At 31.8% G+C, this 17,191-nt stretch overlaps 2 protein-coding genes across 3 annotated transcripts; one reads left to right on the top strand and one right to left on the bottom strand.

Annotated features, from left to right (window-relative positions):
- The first annotated feature begins 457 nt into the window (after positions 1-457).
- Positions 458-5,065, top strand: LOC110669999 (protein HOMOLOG OF MAMMALIAN LYST-INTERACTING PROTEIN 5). 2 transcript variants are annotated; one of them, XM_021831908.2, is made up of 7 exons: positions 458-695; positions 816-916; positions 1,955-2,064; positions 2,998-3,073; positions 3,281-3,421; positions 3,999-4,127; positions 4,204-5,065. In XM_021831908.2, exons 1-7 carry the CDS (start codon positions 602-604, stop codon positions 4,714-4,716), a joined length of 1,164 nt encoding a protein of 387 aa, XP_021687600.2. In that variant the 5' UTR covers positions 458-601; the 3' UTR covers positions 4,717-5,065. The 2 variants fall into 2 exon arrangements, with proteins under 2 accessions (XP_021687600.2, XP_021687599.2); XM_021831907.2 differs by having other exon boundaries at positions 459-695; positions 3,999-5,065.
- A 4,541-nt stretch (positions 5,066-9,606) lies between these two features.
- LOC110670024 (indole-3-acetate O-methyltransferase 1) lies at positions 9,607-13,398 on the bottom strand. The gene is made up of 4 exons (XM_021831947.2): positions 13,142-13,398; positions 12,404-12,823; positions 10,456-10,731; positions 9,607-9,960 (listed from the first exon to the last, which is right to left on the bottom strand). Exons 1-4 carry the CDS (start codon positions 13,250-13,252, stop codon positions 9,607-9,609), a joined length of 1,161 nt encoding a protein of 386 aa, XP_021687639.2. The 5' UTR covers positions 13,253-13,398.
- Between the last annotated feature and the right edge of the window lie 3,793 nt (positions 13,399-17,191).

Here is a 17,191-nt window from a genome sequence, read left to right as displayed (position 1 = left end):
TCTAGTTAGACAAGTAGAGCACATTAGGCTAGAGGATAGAAAGAAAAAATGGGTATACCTAAATTGACTTGGAGGAGAAGTAGCAAGATGACTTGTAAGATTACACATTTATGAGGATTTAACCCAAAATCGTTCAGAGTGGAAAAAGTGAATCCATATAGCCGACCCCAAATTTTTGGGATAAAGGCTTAGTTGAGTTGAGTTGAGTATAATTTCTCAAATTATTAATGTACTGATATTTTATAATTTTTTTAGTTTGAAATACCCTCACAGCTTGACTGCATAATTCCCAAAAAGCAAACGGCAAACGAAACTGAAATTGATTACACTCAATACCAAAAGCTGAACGCCTGAAAGTCGTTGTCTCACATCAGATCACGTCGTAGCTGATGCGTCATTGGATAACTAATGAAAACGACGTAGTCTTCATAAATAAACCAATTAACCTTTTGCACGCTCAATTGAAAGATCGTCTTCCCGAATTAACTCGAAGTTATCTTCTCTGCGCACGCAACTCCCTCTCTCTCTCTCTCTCTCTGTAAAAAGCAAAACAGAAGAAAAGAAGAGGAAATAGGTTAAAGAAGATCAATCAAGCAAAGAAATGGCGAGCGATAACGAGCCCGCGAAGTTGCTATTGCCGTACCTGCAACGAGCCGATGAGCTGCAAAAACACGAACCTTTGGTCTCTTATTACTGTAACTCTCTCTGTCTCTCTCTCTCTCTCTCTCTCTGTCTAATTTCAAAAGCTAGAGGTTTATACCAATTTCTGATTCGTTAAACCCTAAGTTTCTTTTATCTGTTGGTTATTTGATTAGGTCGTTTGTATGCAATGGAGAAAGGGTTGCAGATTCCACAGAACGAGCGGACCAAGACCACCAATTCTCTCCTTATTTCCCTTATGAATCAACTTGAAAAGGTTTGCTCCTTTTCATTGTTTTTATTATTATTGTTTATTGAGCATCTTATTACATTGCTTCCTTTCAATCTTTTAGTGAATTGAAGGTGAACACATTATTAAGCAAATGATTATCACGGTTTTGTGAATGTAGATTGCTTCTACACTTCAAGAAACGAATTTTTAATTTTTAAGGTTTTAGTATTTGCACTAGTACTGAGGCTCTGGGTGTCAAGGAATAACCCATTTGTCTAATCTCGATGTGCAAAATCTGTTGTTGGGAACTGCTTTGCAGCTTAAGCTGTGATCATGTATTTTGCAGCCTGTAATGCCCACTCATTTTTCATATATTTTCCTAATATTTCAAGAGTTTGAATTTTGTTAAAAGTTTTAAAAATGAACATGCCTGTTTATTTAATTTCTATTTTCTGCTACTGGTTGTTAGTCAGTTTGTTGAAGTTTGTGTTATGGTGAAAATTGAAAATTTGAGCTCTTTATGGCACGACGGTGGTTATGTGGAATGAAACTTTTCGAATACTTTTCTGTATTGTCCCCAAAAGTATAGAATTTTCTCTGACTTCCATTCCATATGCAAATCTTAGCCCAATCAACTTCTAAAATTTATATTTATCCTGTACCCTCTGTATATTATTATATGATACAGATGCCTGTTAAATTTTTAGACACTTTTTGGCTAAATCCCTGTATCCTGAAGTTTGCATATGTTGTGTTGAAGTCCTAAATACATGCCTACAGTGGCCACATGCATCTGAATCTGAACAACTGAGCTGCCTTTATTGTTGAAAATATGATTCAAACCCATGCTTGTAGGTCAAGAGACCAACTTTAATATTGTATGCTTCCAAATGTTATGTGCAGTTTGCTATATTGATGAATGGCACAAGTGTTTGTTACATGTACAGGAATTTTTCTATCTTCTATGGACTTATTTTGAGTATACTTTGTTTCTGCTGCAGTTATTTATGTGCTTTACGATTGAAATGTGTTTTACCTCAAATTTTCTCTCCTGATTGCGGTCAATGGTTTTGTCTTTTACAGGATAAGAAGTCACTGAAGTTGGGGCCTGAAGACAATTTGCACCTAGAGGGATTTGCACTAAGTGTATTTGGGAAGGCAGACAAGCAAGATCGTGCTGGACGAGCAGATTTGTATGACATTTTTTCCTCATTTTAACCTTGTTATCAGTAGGGAATTGATACTTCTCCAAGGACTATAGTTGCATTTCTTTTTGTTTTAGTTATCTTAGATTGTGGATCTAGGTGCAAGGCTCTCATGGAACTTATCTTTTGAGTTTTGAGATTACCTCTCTGTTTCCTACCTCATGACATGTTTTTTTGATCCATTCCCTTGAGTCGAAGCTGGTATCAAATCCCATGATAGAAAACTGGCTATACCCTGAGAATTATGTGGTTCTGTTGGGGCACTGTAGGTCATATGTTAATAGGGCATATAATCTAAGTGACCTGTGCTAAGATGGCATGGTGAAAGATGATGTTCATGTTTCATAAGTTATAGTTATTATATATATATTTGTTAATATATATGTATCTGACTATTTATGTGTGTATCAACTCATCCAAAATACATGCCTCAGCTCACATTTCTTGTACCAGGGAAAAAGGGATTGGCAGAGTTTCAATTTACGAGTTAGCTTAGCTTTAGTCAATGGGACCCAATCTATTATTATAAGAGTTTTTGTGAACAACATAATAGTGTGAACATGTTGATTCACAAGTCACAAGAAATTTTTTTTTTTTTTAATTTCAATTTCATATGATTGTGATAAATTTGATATGGACTTAATTCAATAATAAGGAGCCTAACTATAATTCTTGTCCTCTCGATCCATTTGAACTTTGTGGTGGGGGACATGGCCGTGGGAAGGTGTTTGGTCATTTATTTGGGCTATCTGACTGTTAATGGATCTAATCTGTGAAAATCAGTTTGTGATCATAATAATTATTTCTACTTGAGTAAGCTATTTGAATTTATCTTGATTGTGATTATGTCCATATGCATGTAACTCATTCGCAATATTGGCTGCTCTAGATTTTGGAATTAAATCCTGTGCCTGGTTGCAGGAATACTGCAAAAACATTTTATGCGGCAAGCATTTTCTTTGAGATTCTAAACCAGTTTGGTGCCCTTCAGCCTGATGTGAGTTTCGAATCACCTTATTTGCCCTTCAAAGAGTTTAGGGATTGTGCTCTCAAATTCAAATATTTTAGCTAAAATATGTGTTTTTTGTTGTAAGAAGGGATTTTTTTTGGTTAAAAATAAACTATATAAGTGGCTTATCTTCATTTTTTTTTTTTTTAAAAATAATGGCTGTATTGTTATATTTACTCTTTTCGTATCGTACAGCTGGAGCAGAAGCAGAAGTATGCAGTTTGGAAAGCTGCAGATATAAGGAAAGCTTTGAAAGAAGGAAGGAAGCCCAATCCAGGTCCTCCTGATGGTGATGAAGATTTGTCAGTTCCATCCATTGCACCTGGTGGTGGTTATGTATGTTTTTAAAATTAATGTTAGCTAAGCGTCTTGAGCTTATCAATGAAACAACATCTGCTATTTCTTTTTATAACTTTAACTCTGGAAGATCTAACTAAAAAGGGAAGGTGTTTTGGTTTTTGTTGGGGGCAAGTAGGTGATGGAGGGTGTTGGTTGAAGCATTTTAGTAGTTTGATTGCAAAACTGGTCATAAATGTAATTCTGATCTCCTTACTATAGTTTTCTCATCTTTAAAAGTTCACAAATAGTTGTACATAAGGGAATCTACTAATTTTGCAATCGCATTTCATTTTGCGATTTGGTATCTTTCAAAACCTTTTTGTAAATTGGATTATCAATGTTGGAATAATAGATAATCTAGGTTTTGTTTCGTTACTAAGGATAAGGAAATGAGAACAAAAATGATCTCTCATTTCTGATCTCTTAGACACAAGGAAATGGACCTTTGAGAATTTACTAGTGCGGGGTCAGTAAATTTGATAATGGAAGTGTCTCATTTATTCTTATATTAGCAAACAATCTGTGAAAATCTAGAAAATTTTGAAGAATCTTCAAGCTATGGTTGTGCTTGCAGGATCTTGGGCCTACTGAAACTTCAGTTACCAGTCCTCGACCAGAATCTGATTATTCATCACGCTTCCATGATCAAGTCAATGACCAGCATTATACAAGCATTCCACCATCAAGCCAGCTCCATGAGAAGGTGAACAATCAGCATTCTGCAAACATTGTATCACAGACTCAGTTTCATGATTCTGTTAACAACCACCATTCTACAGGCATCCTGCCATCACCTCCTTCTTACCCTTCTGCTGTTTATCCTTCCCATGATTTCCAACCACCTCCTCCTGCCAGTGGATCAGAAAATGATACATATTCTCAGCCATACCACCATCAATCCTACTCACGAGAACTTCACCAGCATGCACCACATAATTATCCGCATCATGACACACCCTCCTACTCATATCCCAACTTCCAGTCTTATCCTGGTTTCACAGAGAGCAGTCTCCCATCAATCCCATCTCACTATCCTTCTTATTATCAAGGCTCAGATTCTTCCTATGCTCCACAGTCAGCTCCTCCTAGCAGCTATCCATCAACTGCCCAATACACTTCTAGCAGCAGAAATGGGACTGATTCAGATCCTGCCCCTACTTCCACTCAGTCATACCAACATGACAGCAATTACCAGCCTCCACCTGAGAAAATTGCCGAGGCACACAAGGCTGCAAGATTTGCAGTTGGAGCCTTGGCATTTGATGATGTATCAGTTGCAGTGGACTACTTAAGGAAATCTCTTGAACTTCTAACAAATCCATCTGCTAGTCAGTAAGTCATTTTCATCTGGATCAGATTCTAATGGTGCTTCTATCATTTGGACTTTGGCTTTTGAATTGTTTGATATGTAAAGTGATTGGATATTTGCACAAAAAAGAGCTATGACTGACCATTTTGACATATTGATGTGAATGGAAGTTATTGATATTAGATTCTTTAAGTTCTGTGTAGCATTGAGTCTCTTTGGATGTCGTGAGATGAATTTGTATTTTAAAGTGTATTTTTTTTTCAGGCTGAAAACCTACTCTATCAGTTATCAAATGATTCAAATTTGAATGGTATGGACATATTTCCTTCTTAGTTTTCCTGTAGTTTTGTCATTTTGATCTTAAATGGGATTGTAGGCTAGAGTATGCAGCTATTGGTAGGAAATGAAAAAATGATGAGGTGCAATGGCTCTACTGGAACTCGAAGTCATGATATACATTTTGTATTTTGCTGCAAAAAATGTTAGCTAGTGTCGTATGAATGATAAGGGTAATGGCATGAACTTCTAAGACCTAGAGCATGATTCATACAGTAGTACCAGGAGTTTCTTTGGAGATGACTAACTTAAACATGTGGAACGTTATGAAGTTTGCAATTTTGCATGCGAAGCATAAAATTTCAAGCGCAATTGAGGTTTATGGCAATTGGTCAAACATTTTAGTTTGCTCAAAACTCAGCCATCATAACAATGCATCTCTGCTATAAACTGAAGAACGTAGTTAATGTTGCTGAGATACTGCTGCAACTAAAAACTGCTAATATTCTAATAGGGAGGAATCCCATGTTCGTCAAGTCTGGCGTACATACAAGGATGATACATGCGATCATAAATTGGGCAACCAGCTTAGTAAGTCAATTATACGTAGCCAGTGTTTAAATAATGCAAGTATGTATATATATAACTAACCTTATGCCAGTAGTTAGCTATGTAATTCCAAGGATAACATTTGAGCTGCTTCAGGCAACGATTATTCCCAGTTGCTGTTAGTTTCTGGAAAATATCGTCCCTCATCTTTTTCTAGTTAGCCTATCATGGGATTTAGGATAATTCAAATTTAGAACACAATAAAACCCTTTAAAAAAAAAATGAGAGACAATTGTCAAAATTTATATTAATTTTTAAAATTAATTCTTAAATTATTAAAAATAAAAGTCTATAAAGATATAGAGACGACATATGTAATTATTTTAGTATAATCATTAATTCTACTATTATTATTAGGATTTAAAAGTTAAAAAAATAAGAAAAGCACTAAACAAACACTAATTAGGAATGTCAGACTTCTTAAATAAAATAAAATACTATTTCTTAAATTACTATTTAAAATAAATAGCCATAAAATTTCTGAAGACACCTACTTATTGTTTCTCCTTAATAGAAAAGAACTCGATTTTGGAGAGTTAAAACTACAACTAAAAATTCAAGAGAGAAGGATTCAAAACTTGAAATGTTAAAAACTGCAACTAAGAATTCAAGAGAGTAAGGATTAAAAACTTGAAATTCTCGGAGAGTTAAAACTACAACTAAGAATCCATGAGAGAAGGATTCAAAACTTGAAATTCCTCTTCAATAATTCGAGTAGCATCAGAATCGAAACAACCATTCCACTTAACAAGAAATCTGCTAAAACCACCTTGAGAGGAAATAAACTCTATAATCTAAAACAAATAGAATATTCTGGTTGAAAGTGACTTAGGTAAATATTGACCTATATAAAAATACTAGAAGGTGCCGTAATAGGCTCAAAGATGCATTCATAAGGTGATAAATCCTTCACATTTAAATATGACTAATATTCATATGATTAGGCAGGTCAAGTAAATATACACTAGATCTAAGTTTTTGCAAGATGGAGAATATGCCAATGGCTCAAGCATGCAATTGTTTAAAAGAATTTTTAAAATATCTTTAAGGGGGACGTGAACAATGACATAATCACCAATTTTAAACTCTTTATTCCTATGATGCATATTAGTAACAAATTTGCAATTTTAATTACTTAAAAAGTAATATTTCGTCTAATCTCAATATACAAATCACGAATATGTAAGGTAAAGTGCTCTAATAGCAAATTGTTGCAGAACACAATAGAGCACTAAGAAGGAAGGATAAAAAATTTTAAAAACTTGTGTTCATTCTCAAAATCAATCCTCAAATTGTCAAAAATAAAAATATACCAAAATAACTAGAGGATGTAAGTACTTATAATAGAATTGTTAATCTCATTACTACTAGAATTTAGAATAAATAAATAAACACTGATTAGGAATTCCAAACCAACTCAAAATTTTAAATAAAATAAAATAATACTTTCTAAATTCTTCCTAAAATAAATATTCCATTAGAAAACAGTCCTGCATCAAATAAATAAATTCAGTTTTTCTCATGCATTCAAGATAGTTTTTTCTTTTGAAATTATAATTACTTATCATGTTTATATATTATTTTATAATTAATTTACCATTTCATGTATTAATCCTACATGAAATAGTAGGACTCCTCCAAAGGAGCCATGAGTCCTTGTACGTTTTATGGTTAAGGTGAGCATGACTCTTGCAAGCAAATGATCTTACTCTTTTTATTTATCACTAATTATTCGATGGGTGATCTTAACAAGGAGAGATTCTAAGATCATCAAGGCAAGTTCTTTGTCAAAAAGTGCAAGTGACAGGTTAAAAACCCTTTGATTTAACACTTGATTGGTAATTAGAGCAAGAACAAAAGATTGCTTTGTCCTTACCATTGAAGGGTTTTGTCCCAGTCTATATGTAGCTTCGTTTTGAACAAATTTGTGAGCTAAGTGGTATTGCGTTTATCACCAGTCGATCGGATAAGCCTAGAAACAATGGGGTTTATATATTATATTTTCATTGGATAAGCAGTCTTTTAACAAAAATTCTTCTGCAAGAATTAGTTTGATAATAACTAAGCTATACATTCCCAAGTTGGTAATGAGCTTTTCCCCACCACTCTTGAAGAAAACGTCAAGGTGGCATCCTATATATAATGCACACCAAACCATATCTGATCAACTGCTAATCGTGTGGGCTCTGAGAAGCAATGGGAATCTGTCGTTCTTGTTTCGGGCAACCAAGCCCCGAAAGATTGCCAAAAGGGGATCTAAAGGATCAGGATGTTGGTTTAGCATCGTCTATTATTGAGTTCATGAAGGAAGGATGTTCTTGGAGAAGGAATGAGATAAAGAAAAGGCAGTTTTGCCCTCAAGAGAAGCAGAAGCAGCAGGTTGAAAAAGACAAGGAGTTCTCTACACTAAAGGAGTGTCTGCTAGCTTCACCAGTGTTGAATAGCTATAACTCTAATGGAGATCAAGTACACCACCACGTGCTGAAGCAGAACAAGGTGTATCCTTCAGATTATGTCTCTAACCCAAGGGACCGTTTCTCTAAGCAAAGGCTTCTAATGGTCGGTGAAGTTGGTAGCAGTGAAGTGGACGTTTCTTCTTCATTGAGCAGAAGCCAAAGTGGGAAGAAGAAGAAGAGGGTGAGCTTTAAACTGCCAGAAGAGGCTGATATAATAGTATATAACACACCAGAGGGGGAAACTCTGGAGTAGTTGTATAATGGATTTTTATTGTCTAAACATATATTGTGAGACTCACCTATTAAATCTGCATGTTTTTATCTTAGATTATAACAGTGGTAAAATTAATTCTCCAAGCGTGTAAATTTTGTTTAAGATTCGCCAAAAAGGTTGTGGGAAATTAATGATAGTTCAAATTTGTTTGGAAATTAAATAATGAAAATTGGCAACACTTTTTCATGTAATTAATATTAGTTCTCTGTTAATTAATTTAGTCTAACACTAGCTAGCTATCTAAATTGTCAAGAAAACATCATTATTAGATGATAAACTTTCAATTAATACCCTATTAAACTTTGAATAGATGATCAAATGATCAGTAGTCAAGCAAGAAAAAAAGAGAATATAGTATTCAGCATTCTAATAGGCAAAGAAGTAGTTAAGATAAAAGAAGGGAGAGCCTTTCCTGGTTTGTAACTGAAGTAACTACCTCTGGCCCCTCCCTACCGTCATGAAATGATCAAAACGAGAAAAGAACTAATAATCAAAGGCAAAACTTTGAAAGTAAACTTAATTCAATTAGTATTGACAAACGTTTTATTTGCAGTACATAGGTAAATACAAGTTTACATCTGCTGACATTTTTCTTTTGGTATTAGATCGAAGAAATTTTTAAAGAAAGGATGGTGTTAGAAGTTCAAATCTCTTGCTTTAATTAATCTGATAACTAACATCAATAGATATAATTAGTTACAAAGGAAGCAATATGAAGAGGGTTTACAAGCTTTTCCCGTCGCTTCTCCAATATTAATGGTTAGGCCTAAATTTTACAATGGAGCATTTACCTAGTTTGGATATTCAAGGAACACAGTTACAAAACCCATCAAGTAAAGGGAGGAAAAACGAGATAGCAATAAAAGCCCTTTTTCTCCTTTCTTTTTCTCTGCAACCATTGCTATTTGAACTGCTCCAGACCGACCGAATTAGATCAGAAGCTGTTTCAGTTTAGATAATAAATCCAGAGTTATGAAAAATCGGGGTTAACTCGGTCAATCAGACTAAATTTAAAATTTAATAAAAAAAATTTAATTTTTTTTTAAAAAATATATTTTAAAATATAATTAATTTATTTTAATAATTATTTATAAAATATATTAAATTAATGATTGAATCAATTCATTATTAGTGATTATTAAATGTATAATATATAAATAATATTTATTTAATAATATATTCCAGTTTAACTCCTATTTAACCTTGAATTTTTAATCTAGCACACAAGAAGAGAGGTTTTCTCTTTTTTTTTTTTTTCCTAAGCAAAAGAAAGAGATGCAACTATATGGAAGAACTGTAGTTTCTCTAATAGGACTTTTGCATGGCTTGTGGCTCGTCGTTCCACTCGTAAAAACAACTCCTCACTTAGCTGGTCGCCAATATGAGCATCGACAAGTACCCCAGAGACACTCCGGCAGGTGTTGGCAAATGCTCGGCCAACCTCTTTCGCATTGTCAGGACAGTCAACCACTAGAGGACTCCCTCCTTTGAAAACCTCAAGCTTGTTTATAGCAAATGAGCCATGAGCTTCCACCACATTCCTAAAATCTTGTAGGCTCGGTGCATACACAGGAATGTTGAAATTGTCACGCTTCTCACTTGTAATAAGCCCCTGCAAAGATAATAACATTAGTATCGAAATTAAAGCTATCATGCATAAAACTATTATGATTAAAGTAGATTTGTTCTTATCCAAAGGCAAAAAAAAAAGGTAGTACATATAAATTGCAAACCCTTTTAGACCCTCATTTGATTGGTTATCTGATGCTGCAACAATGATCTAAATGGATCGAAGGGTATTGTTGAGCGATATGATTGTGTTGGCAAGTGGTACAGTATTTCTATATCAATAACAGTAGTTATAACGTTGCCCAACACAGAAGATGGACATGAAATGGATGGCCAGATTCTAGTATTGGGAAAGCATTAAACGGTTAAGATTTGACTAGGTTAATCATGACCAGTGACATTTTATAATGAGGCATTTGTAAGCCCTAGATATGTAATCATATATATACTGCTCTGCATGGTGTCTTCTTGCTTTTTGGTCTGGGAAAGCGCAACATATGACAATTGGCAAGTAGTACTAGATAATAATGATGATTACCTCTTGGACAAGATCATCCCAAGCATCCTGATAGTGGGTCCCAAATAAGAGGCCAGCCCCACCTTGGTCTGTGGGGTCCTCTGATGTTCTACCCAAGCAGACAAGGAACATGGACCCACCTCTCTTCATTTCCTGTGATCTTGCTCTTAAGAATCCTGCAAGATCAGTTTGAAACTGGTGCTTGTAAGCATTTGCTGTGGATTCACTTGCACCATGGATAAACACCCTTTTTTTGTTGTATGCACCTGATCTCTTGTCTACCGCACTCTCTGGCACCTACATATATAGACATCCACACAATTAGACGGGTTCTTTAACAAATGGGTGGAATAAAAAAAAAATAAATAAAAAAGAATGAGTTTAAATGTAATTAATAAAAAGGATAAATTATGTTGAGATAGAAGATATTAAGATAGGACGTTAATTATAATAGCGTTTTAAGAATTTAGACATTATTTATAATAACGTTAGAGTTTTAAAAATTAAAATGAAAGCGTTCAGTTTTTATTTTAATTTTTTAATTATTTTATTTTATATTTTAAATAAAATATAAATATTATTTTAATAAGTAATATTATAATAATTAATATTATATATTATAATATTTTTATTATAATATTTTTTTTAAATTTAAAATAAAATTAAATTTTAATTAAATAAAAAATAAAATATAAAATGAAAGTTATAAAATGTTATAACATTTTATATTTTAATTGTTTATTTAATTTTAAATTAAAAAATAATTTCTTATAATAAAAATATTATAATATATAATATTAATGATTATAATATTAATTATTATAATATTAATTATTAAAATAATATTTATATTTTATTTAAAATATAAAATAAAATAATTAAAAAATTAAAATTAAAACTGAATGCTACTATAAGTAGTGTTTAATTTTTTTTAATTATTTTATTTTAATAAATTTTTATATTTTAATTTTTATTTATTTTTATTTAATTTGATTTTAAATTAAAAAATAATTTTTTATAATAAAAATATTATAATATATAATATTAATTATTATAATATTAATTATTAAAATAATATTTATATTTTATTTTAAATAAAATAATTAAAAATTAAAATAAAAACTGAACGCTACTTAACGCTACTATAAGTAGCGTCCATCTTTCATTTTATTTTTTAAAACTCAGACGCTATAGCGTTCGGGTCTTCAAAAGCTATTATAATTAGCGTCCCACCATAATTCACATCCTTTTAATAATTACATTTAAACTCATCATTTTTTAATATTTTTTATTTTTTGATTCCACTCATTTGGTAAAAAACCCTAATTAGAGACATGTTATTTATAAAAAGATATATATGACAGTTAATGATCAACTGCTTGCATTGGAAAACCAATAGATAATGATCCTTTCATCTTTATCCATCCAAGTTTTAAAAACTTCATGATTTGTATAAATAATGATTTTATCAAAGTCACAAGCATGCATGCATTGACCTACTTAAAAATTTATGAGTTCGCAATTGTAGGCTTAATTAGCCTCGTATGATAGGTGCATCGATCTCTGTCAATCTCCATATCGATTAAAATTTTATTTATTTATTTAAAATATATTTATAAAAATTTTTTTACTTAGATTTAATTCATTATAAATTTAAAATATAAATATATAAATTCATATATTTAATATATGAATCACGTTGTATATCTTATATTTTAAATTTATGGCATACCGAGACCACCTCACAAAGGGTAATATGAAAACAAAAATTTCAACCCATGGAATTTTAAAAATATATTATACCAAAATCTTGTAACATACACAATTATTCATTAATTTCATAATTGCTTAAAAATAATGTATAACATAAATGAAGATTATAATGTATAACATAAATGAAGATTATACTTTCCTTTTTAATCTATCTAAAACTCTCAAACAAAATATTAAGAGGCCAAAAAAAGCTAACCTGAGAGAGCCAATGCAGGGAAAATACTGAGTGAAACACATCAATCGATCTTGTCGGAAAAAGTCTTCGGTGAAAGGAACCGGGAACTCCAGCTGCAAAATAATTTCGGTGACCACTAGTAGATAGACACTCTTGCATGCTTCCCCCATAATTGGCAGCCAAGGGTGGAAGGAGTTGAAAAAGAGTGTTAAAGTCGTTACTAGGGAGATCGGAGAAAAAAGCGGAGAACTCAGGCAGCTCAAGTCCCGACGACTCATATCGCTTGATCATGTGCTTGATGATAACGTCAATTATGTATAATGTGTTGTTTCCAGAAGAGCATCCTAAGTCCACCACTTGAAATGGGACATCGGGAGAATTGAGCTGCACCATATCCAAGGTTTCTTCAAGAAAGTGAAGCATTGATCGAGCATGTAAGGCCTGCATGGATAATTAAAGATTTTTTTCCTAAAGAATTTAGTCCCAGTTAGGCTAATTAATCAAACATACAAGAACCTCAAGAAAATTAATAATATGTTATCAGTACTTAAACCACTTATTATATAGTTAAAAGAAGCAACTAACAGTTGCTTAAATTAATATAAAACTAAACTAAAGATCATTGATGCATAATCTTAGATCTACGAGGAGAAAAGGAGAAAGAAAAAGGGACCCATGCATACTCTGTAGTACAAAGAATAGAAGAAGCAAGACGATATACAGATTAAAGATTATAAAAAAAATGGAGAAAATGGCAACCTGGGCTTGGGAGTTATTGGCATAGCTAGCCTCTCCCTTGCCTCCCTTCATACAAAGTAATTTCTCAAGCTTGATGTCAGAGACAACAACAGTGCCTCCATTAGGAGCCATAGAGATGATTGTTGTAGTGTTGTATTTGTGTGTAAGGAGCAAGAAACTAGGGCTAAAGAAAGAAGAGTAGGGAGAGGTGGAATATATATATAACAGTAGGTTACGTAATAGTAACCTCAGGCCCTCGATTATCGCCGGAATACTAATTTGCAGAATCTATATATGACGCACTCTCTCTATAAATATGGAAACAAGTGGTTGGTGATTTTAAGCAAATTTAGCATTTATTGGCAAAATCTAGAGTTTGTTAAATCTGGTTTAAACGTGTGATATTGATGTTGGCCAAATTCAATGGCCTTTTTGTAAATATGCATGACAATCTTAATTTTTCTTTTTTATTATCAATAAAAGAAAAGAAAATATGGTAGGAATTTAAATTCGTGACTTTCTATAAAAAAAATAAATAAATAGAGTATTTTATTTAGACAAATTTACATGAAAAAGAGAAATACACCAATGAAGTAATATTGAAGTTGTCAGTTGTGAGATTAAGTTAATTATATTAAAAAGAAAAAGGGAAACACAAACTCGTTATTATTTTTTTAATATTTATTAAATTTAATGTATGTGATTGGCAGAAGTTGTATAGTAAAAAGGCTTGCTAACATGCAACTTAATGATTAAGTTAATACAGTATTAATCTCAATACAGTAAAAATCAATTAAAATCAAGAAAATACACAAAATGAGTAAAGAAATGCGTACACAAAAAAGGGAAAGCAATCCATATTGATCAAGAGCTGATTTTGGGATCTGATATGCTACTAAGTATAAAGGGAAACATGTGATTAATAATGGCCAAATGTAATATTCTTTTACATGAATAATATTTTTTTGATTATCAATAAAAAAAAAAAGGCTGGTTAGAGAAAAAGAGACTGTAACTTGATAATTTTCAGTACTTAATGTGCATCGTAGGAATTAAGTTGCAAAATACGTCTCTCTCACAATAAAAGTTGATGAACAAATTATGACTATTATTATTATTATTATTATTATATGGGTTGAAGGTGAATGGTTAGGAGGTGTTGTGACAGTAGTAGGTGAGACCAAGATAAGCACTCAATCCATAAACTTTTTTTTTTCTTTTTCCCAGTTTTTAATTGATGTAAGTTTTTGTTAATTGTTCCTCTATGGGATAATTAAAGTTGGATTTGTCGTCAATGTGAGAGAGCAATTCCATGGGATAATGTAACTGTGGGGAGATCTTCTGTATTAAATCCAAATCATGATTTGATTTTATTAAATCATCATCCCAGAAATCAAGGTTAGGTTTGTGTTCTAAAGAGAAGAAAAAAAAATTCTAATTAACTGCTACTAACTAAACTAGCACATTAATTAAAAGCAATACACGTTAATTGATTTTAAAAACAATTAATGTTAATCCTTGATAAAAGTTTTACTAATTAGTAAGTATAAAAGATAGAAAGAATTGAGAAAACTACAATATTGGAATGGGAGGTTCAGTGATCATGATGTGTGCCTATATATTTAATATATATAATGAAATATCAATCCATTAAAAAGCTTTGCTTTAGCATGAAAATGGGTTTTACCATTAATTTACCCAAAACACTTGATTGAATTTTTCTTCTTGACCTTCTCCGGTGTTTAATAGTAATATAATAATCATTCAACCATGGTAACCATGATTTTATGGGCACTTGATTCTCCAATTAATTTCCATGATTAGGTTTATTGATGTATGAGTTATATCAACCTTAGATTGATTTCTCTTTTTTTTTATAATTTCTTTATTAGAATTTTCCCTTTTTTTTATTAATAAAAGGATTGGAAGAGTGGAGAGACTCGAATTTAACACTTATTACATAACTGATATACCTTTAGTTATTGAATCAAGTCAAGCCAAGTAAGCAATGGTAGAATTTAACTAAATAAGAAAAGTGCAAAATGAAAATTTTGACAATGGAGAATGTATCATGTGTAAAAAGGCCTTAAAGGTGTTGGAACGGTAAAAAAAGATGGCAGTTAAGCTTGTATCATGTGTTCATGTCTGTCCTTTCGTGCTATGGCCCTCATTTTGATTTTGCATTTTGGAGGTCAAGTCCCTCAAAAAGCTGGCTAAGCTAAAAAGCACTTTTCTAATTTTTAGGGTAGAGAATGGACCTGCTGCCTATTCCCAATTCAACACAAATTACTCTCATCAAATTCTGGTATTTTGCCATTGTTAATTATGAAATCCAAGATCCCTCTCATTATTTTGTGTCTAAACTTAAAAAATATTGACCCTGCAACCCTAAATACTATATACCAAGATATACTTCAAGCGAACGTACTTTAAATGTAAATTTGACCATGTGATTAATGCCTCAACTTAACCAGTGGATAAAGAGATTTTCAAGTGAAAAATTAAGGTGAGCTTATGTAATGTCATTAAATTGTAAATGATATGAGTTGGTTGATGTTGTTCATTTTATAGGTTTTATTCCTCTATGTACTCTCATTACCTGGATAGAACTTTTATCTTGCCCTATCCCCCAGGCATGGTTTTGTAACACTCACAAGGAACAGCCTTCCAATCATCAGTGGATTTATCAGGCAAGTGGCAAATATGGGTTGGGTTTTGTGACGACAAAGAAATATAGACAAGAAGAAACCTCAATGAGACTTCATACAGCCTCTCCACATATTCCGCACAATTAACAAGAATCTTATAATCTACAGCTAACACTTAACTAGTGCTTAAATTTGATTGGTCCATGAAACAGCTGCAAGAATACAATCTTCTAATATTCAAATATAATTATTAAACTCTGATGGAAACAACTAGACCAACTAGTAGATCGATAAATCAGTCTTTAAATTGATTTAGATTTATAATTAAATTAGATAATACAATAATTTAATATGATCTTATCAATTAAACAATTAAATTGAAAAATCGATGCGACTTAATTGATACAACTATTTTAATTATTCAATAAATTTTTTTTTTAATATTAGTGTGAAGAATTAAACTCAAAATCTCATAAAAAAAAATCTTTAAAATCAAAATCAATTTAGCTAATTTGACAATTGTGTTTTTTTATGTCAATATATTTATTTTTTAACATTTAATATTTCATAAATATTAAAAAAATACATTTATAAAATTTTTTTATGCATTATATAAAATTTAAAAACACTACTAAAATTTATGTAAATATAACTTAATAAATGTTAAAATTTTATTTTAAATAATTAAAATTTAATTAATTATATTTATTTATATTAATAAGTATTATATTTAATTAATTTATATATATATTTAATTAATTTTTATAAAGTTGAATAACTTATTCGCTGATTGAATCACTGACCCATTAAACCTCAGAACCAGATTTAATTATTCAAATTACTTTAATTACAAGATATCCAAAACTCGGGCATTAGTGTCAATGGTGAACCAAAATCATATAAAATGATACATCGATAAGCCTGCTTCAATGGTATATGCATGAAATTTAGGGTTGGTTGCTTCGATGTTTGCTCGTGTGATTATCCCCCTCTTCTCCCCTAATCATTACACACATTGAACCCTCTTGATCACGTGATATCCAGCTGCATGTGACCAACTATTAATTTCACCATAAAAGCAAGCCTCTAAACTGCACTTTTGGCTTAGCAATATGCATAATGAGCGAGCATAGGTCATATATACCTTAAGCAGTAGACATTCTAACGGACAATCAAAAAGTTCTCTTCTTAAAGGACACCTAGATTTCTTTCAGAACACAAACTCATTCAATATTTTTGAACAGGATCTTGCTAAGAAATGCAATTCATGCTCAAATTTGACAGTCATTCATCCAAAACACAAATCACCAAAAAGAAGTTTTCTCGTAGCAGACAAGCACATAAAATATGCACAAATATTATTTTTGTCCTTTGAACACAAGTACCTAAGTGAAACCCTGTTTCCCAAGGTTTCAAAGCTGGA

Source organism: Hevea brasiliensis, chromosome 4 (genome assembly GCF_030052815.1).
Source record: "Hevea brasiliensis isolate MT/VB/25A 57/8 chromosome 4, ASM3005281v1, whole genome shotgun sequence".
Classification (NCBI taxonomy): Eukaryota; Viridiplantae; Streptophyta; class Magnoliopsida; order Malpighiales; family Euphorbiaceae; genus Hevea; species Hevea brasiliensis.
The sequence above is the reverse complement of the archived record's forward strand: the minus strand, read 5'-3'. Positions and strand labels throughout refer to the sequence as shown.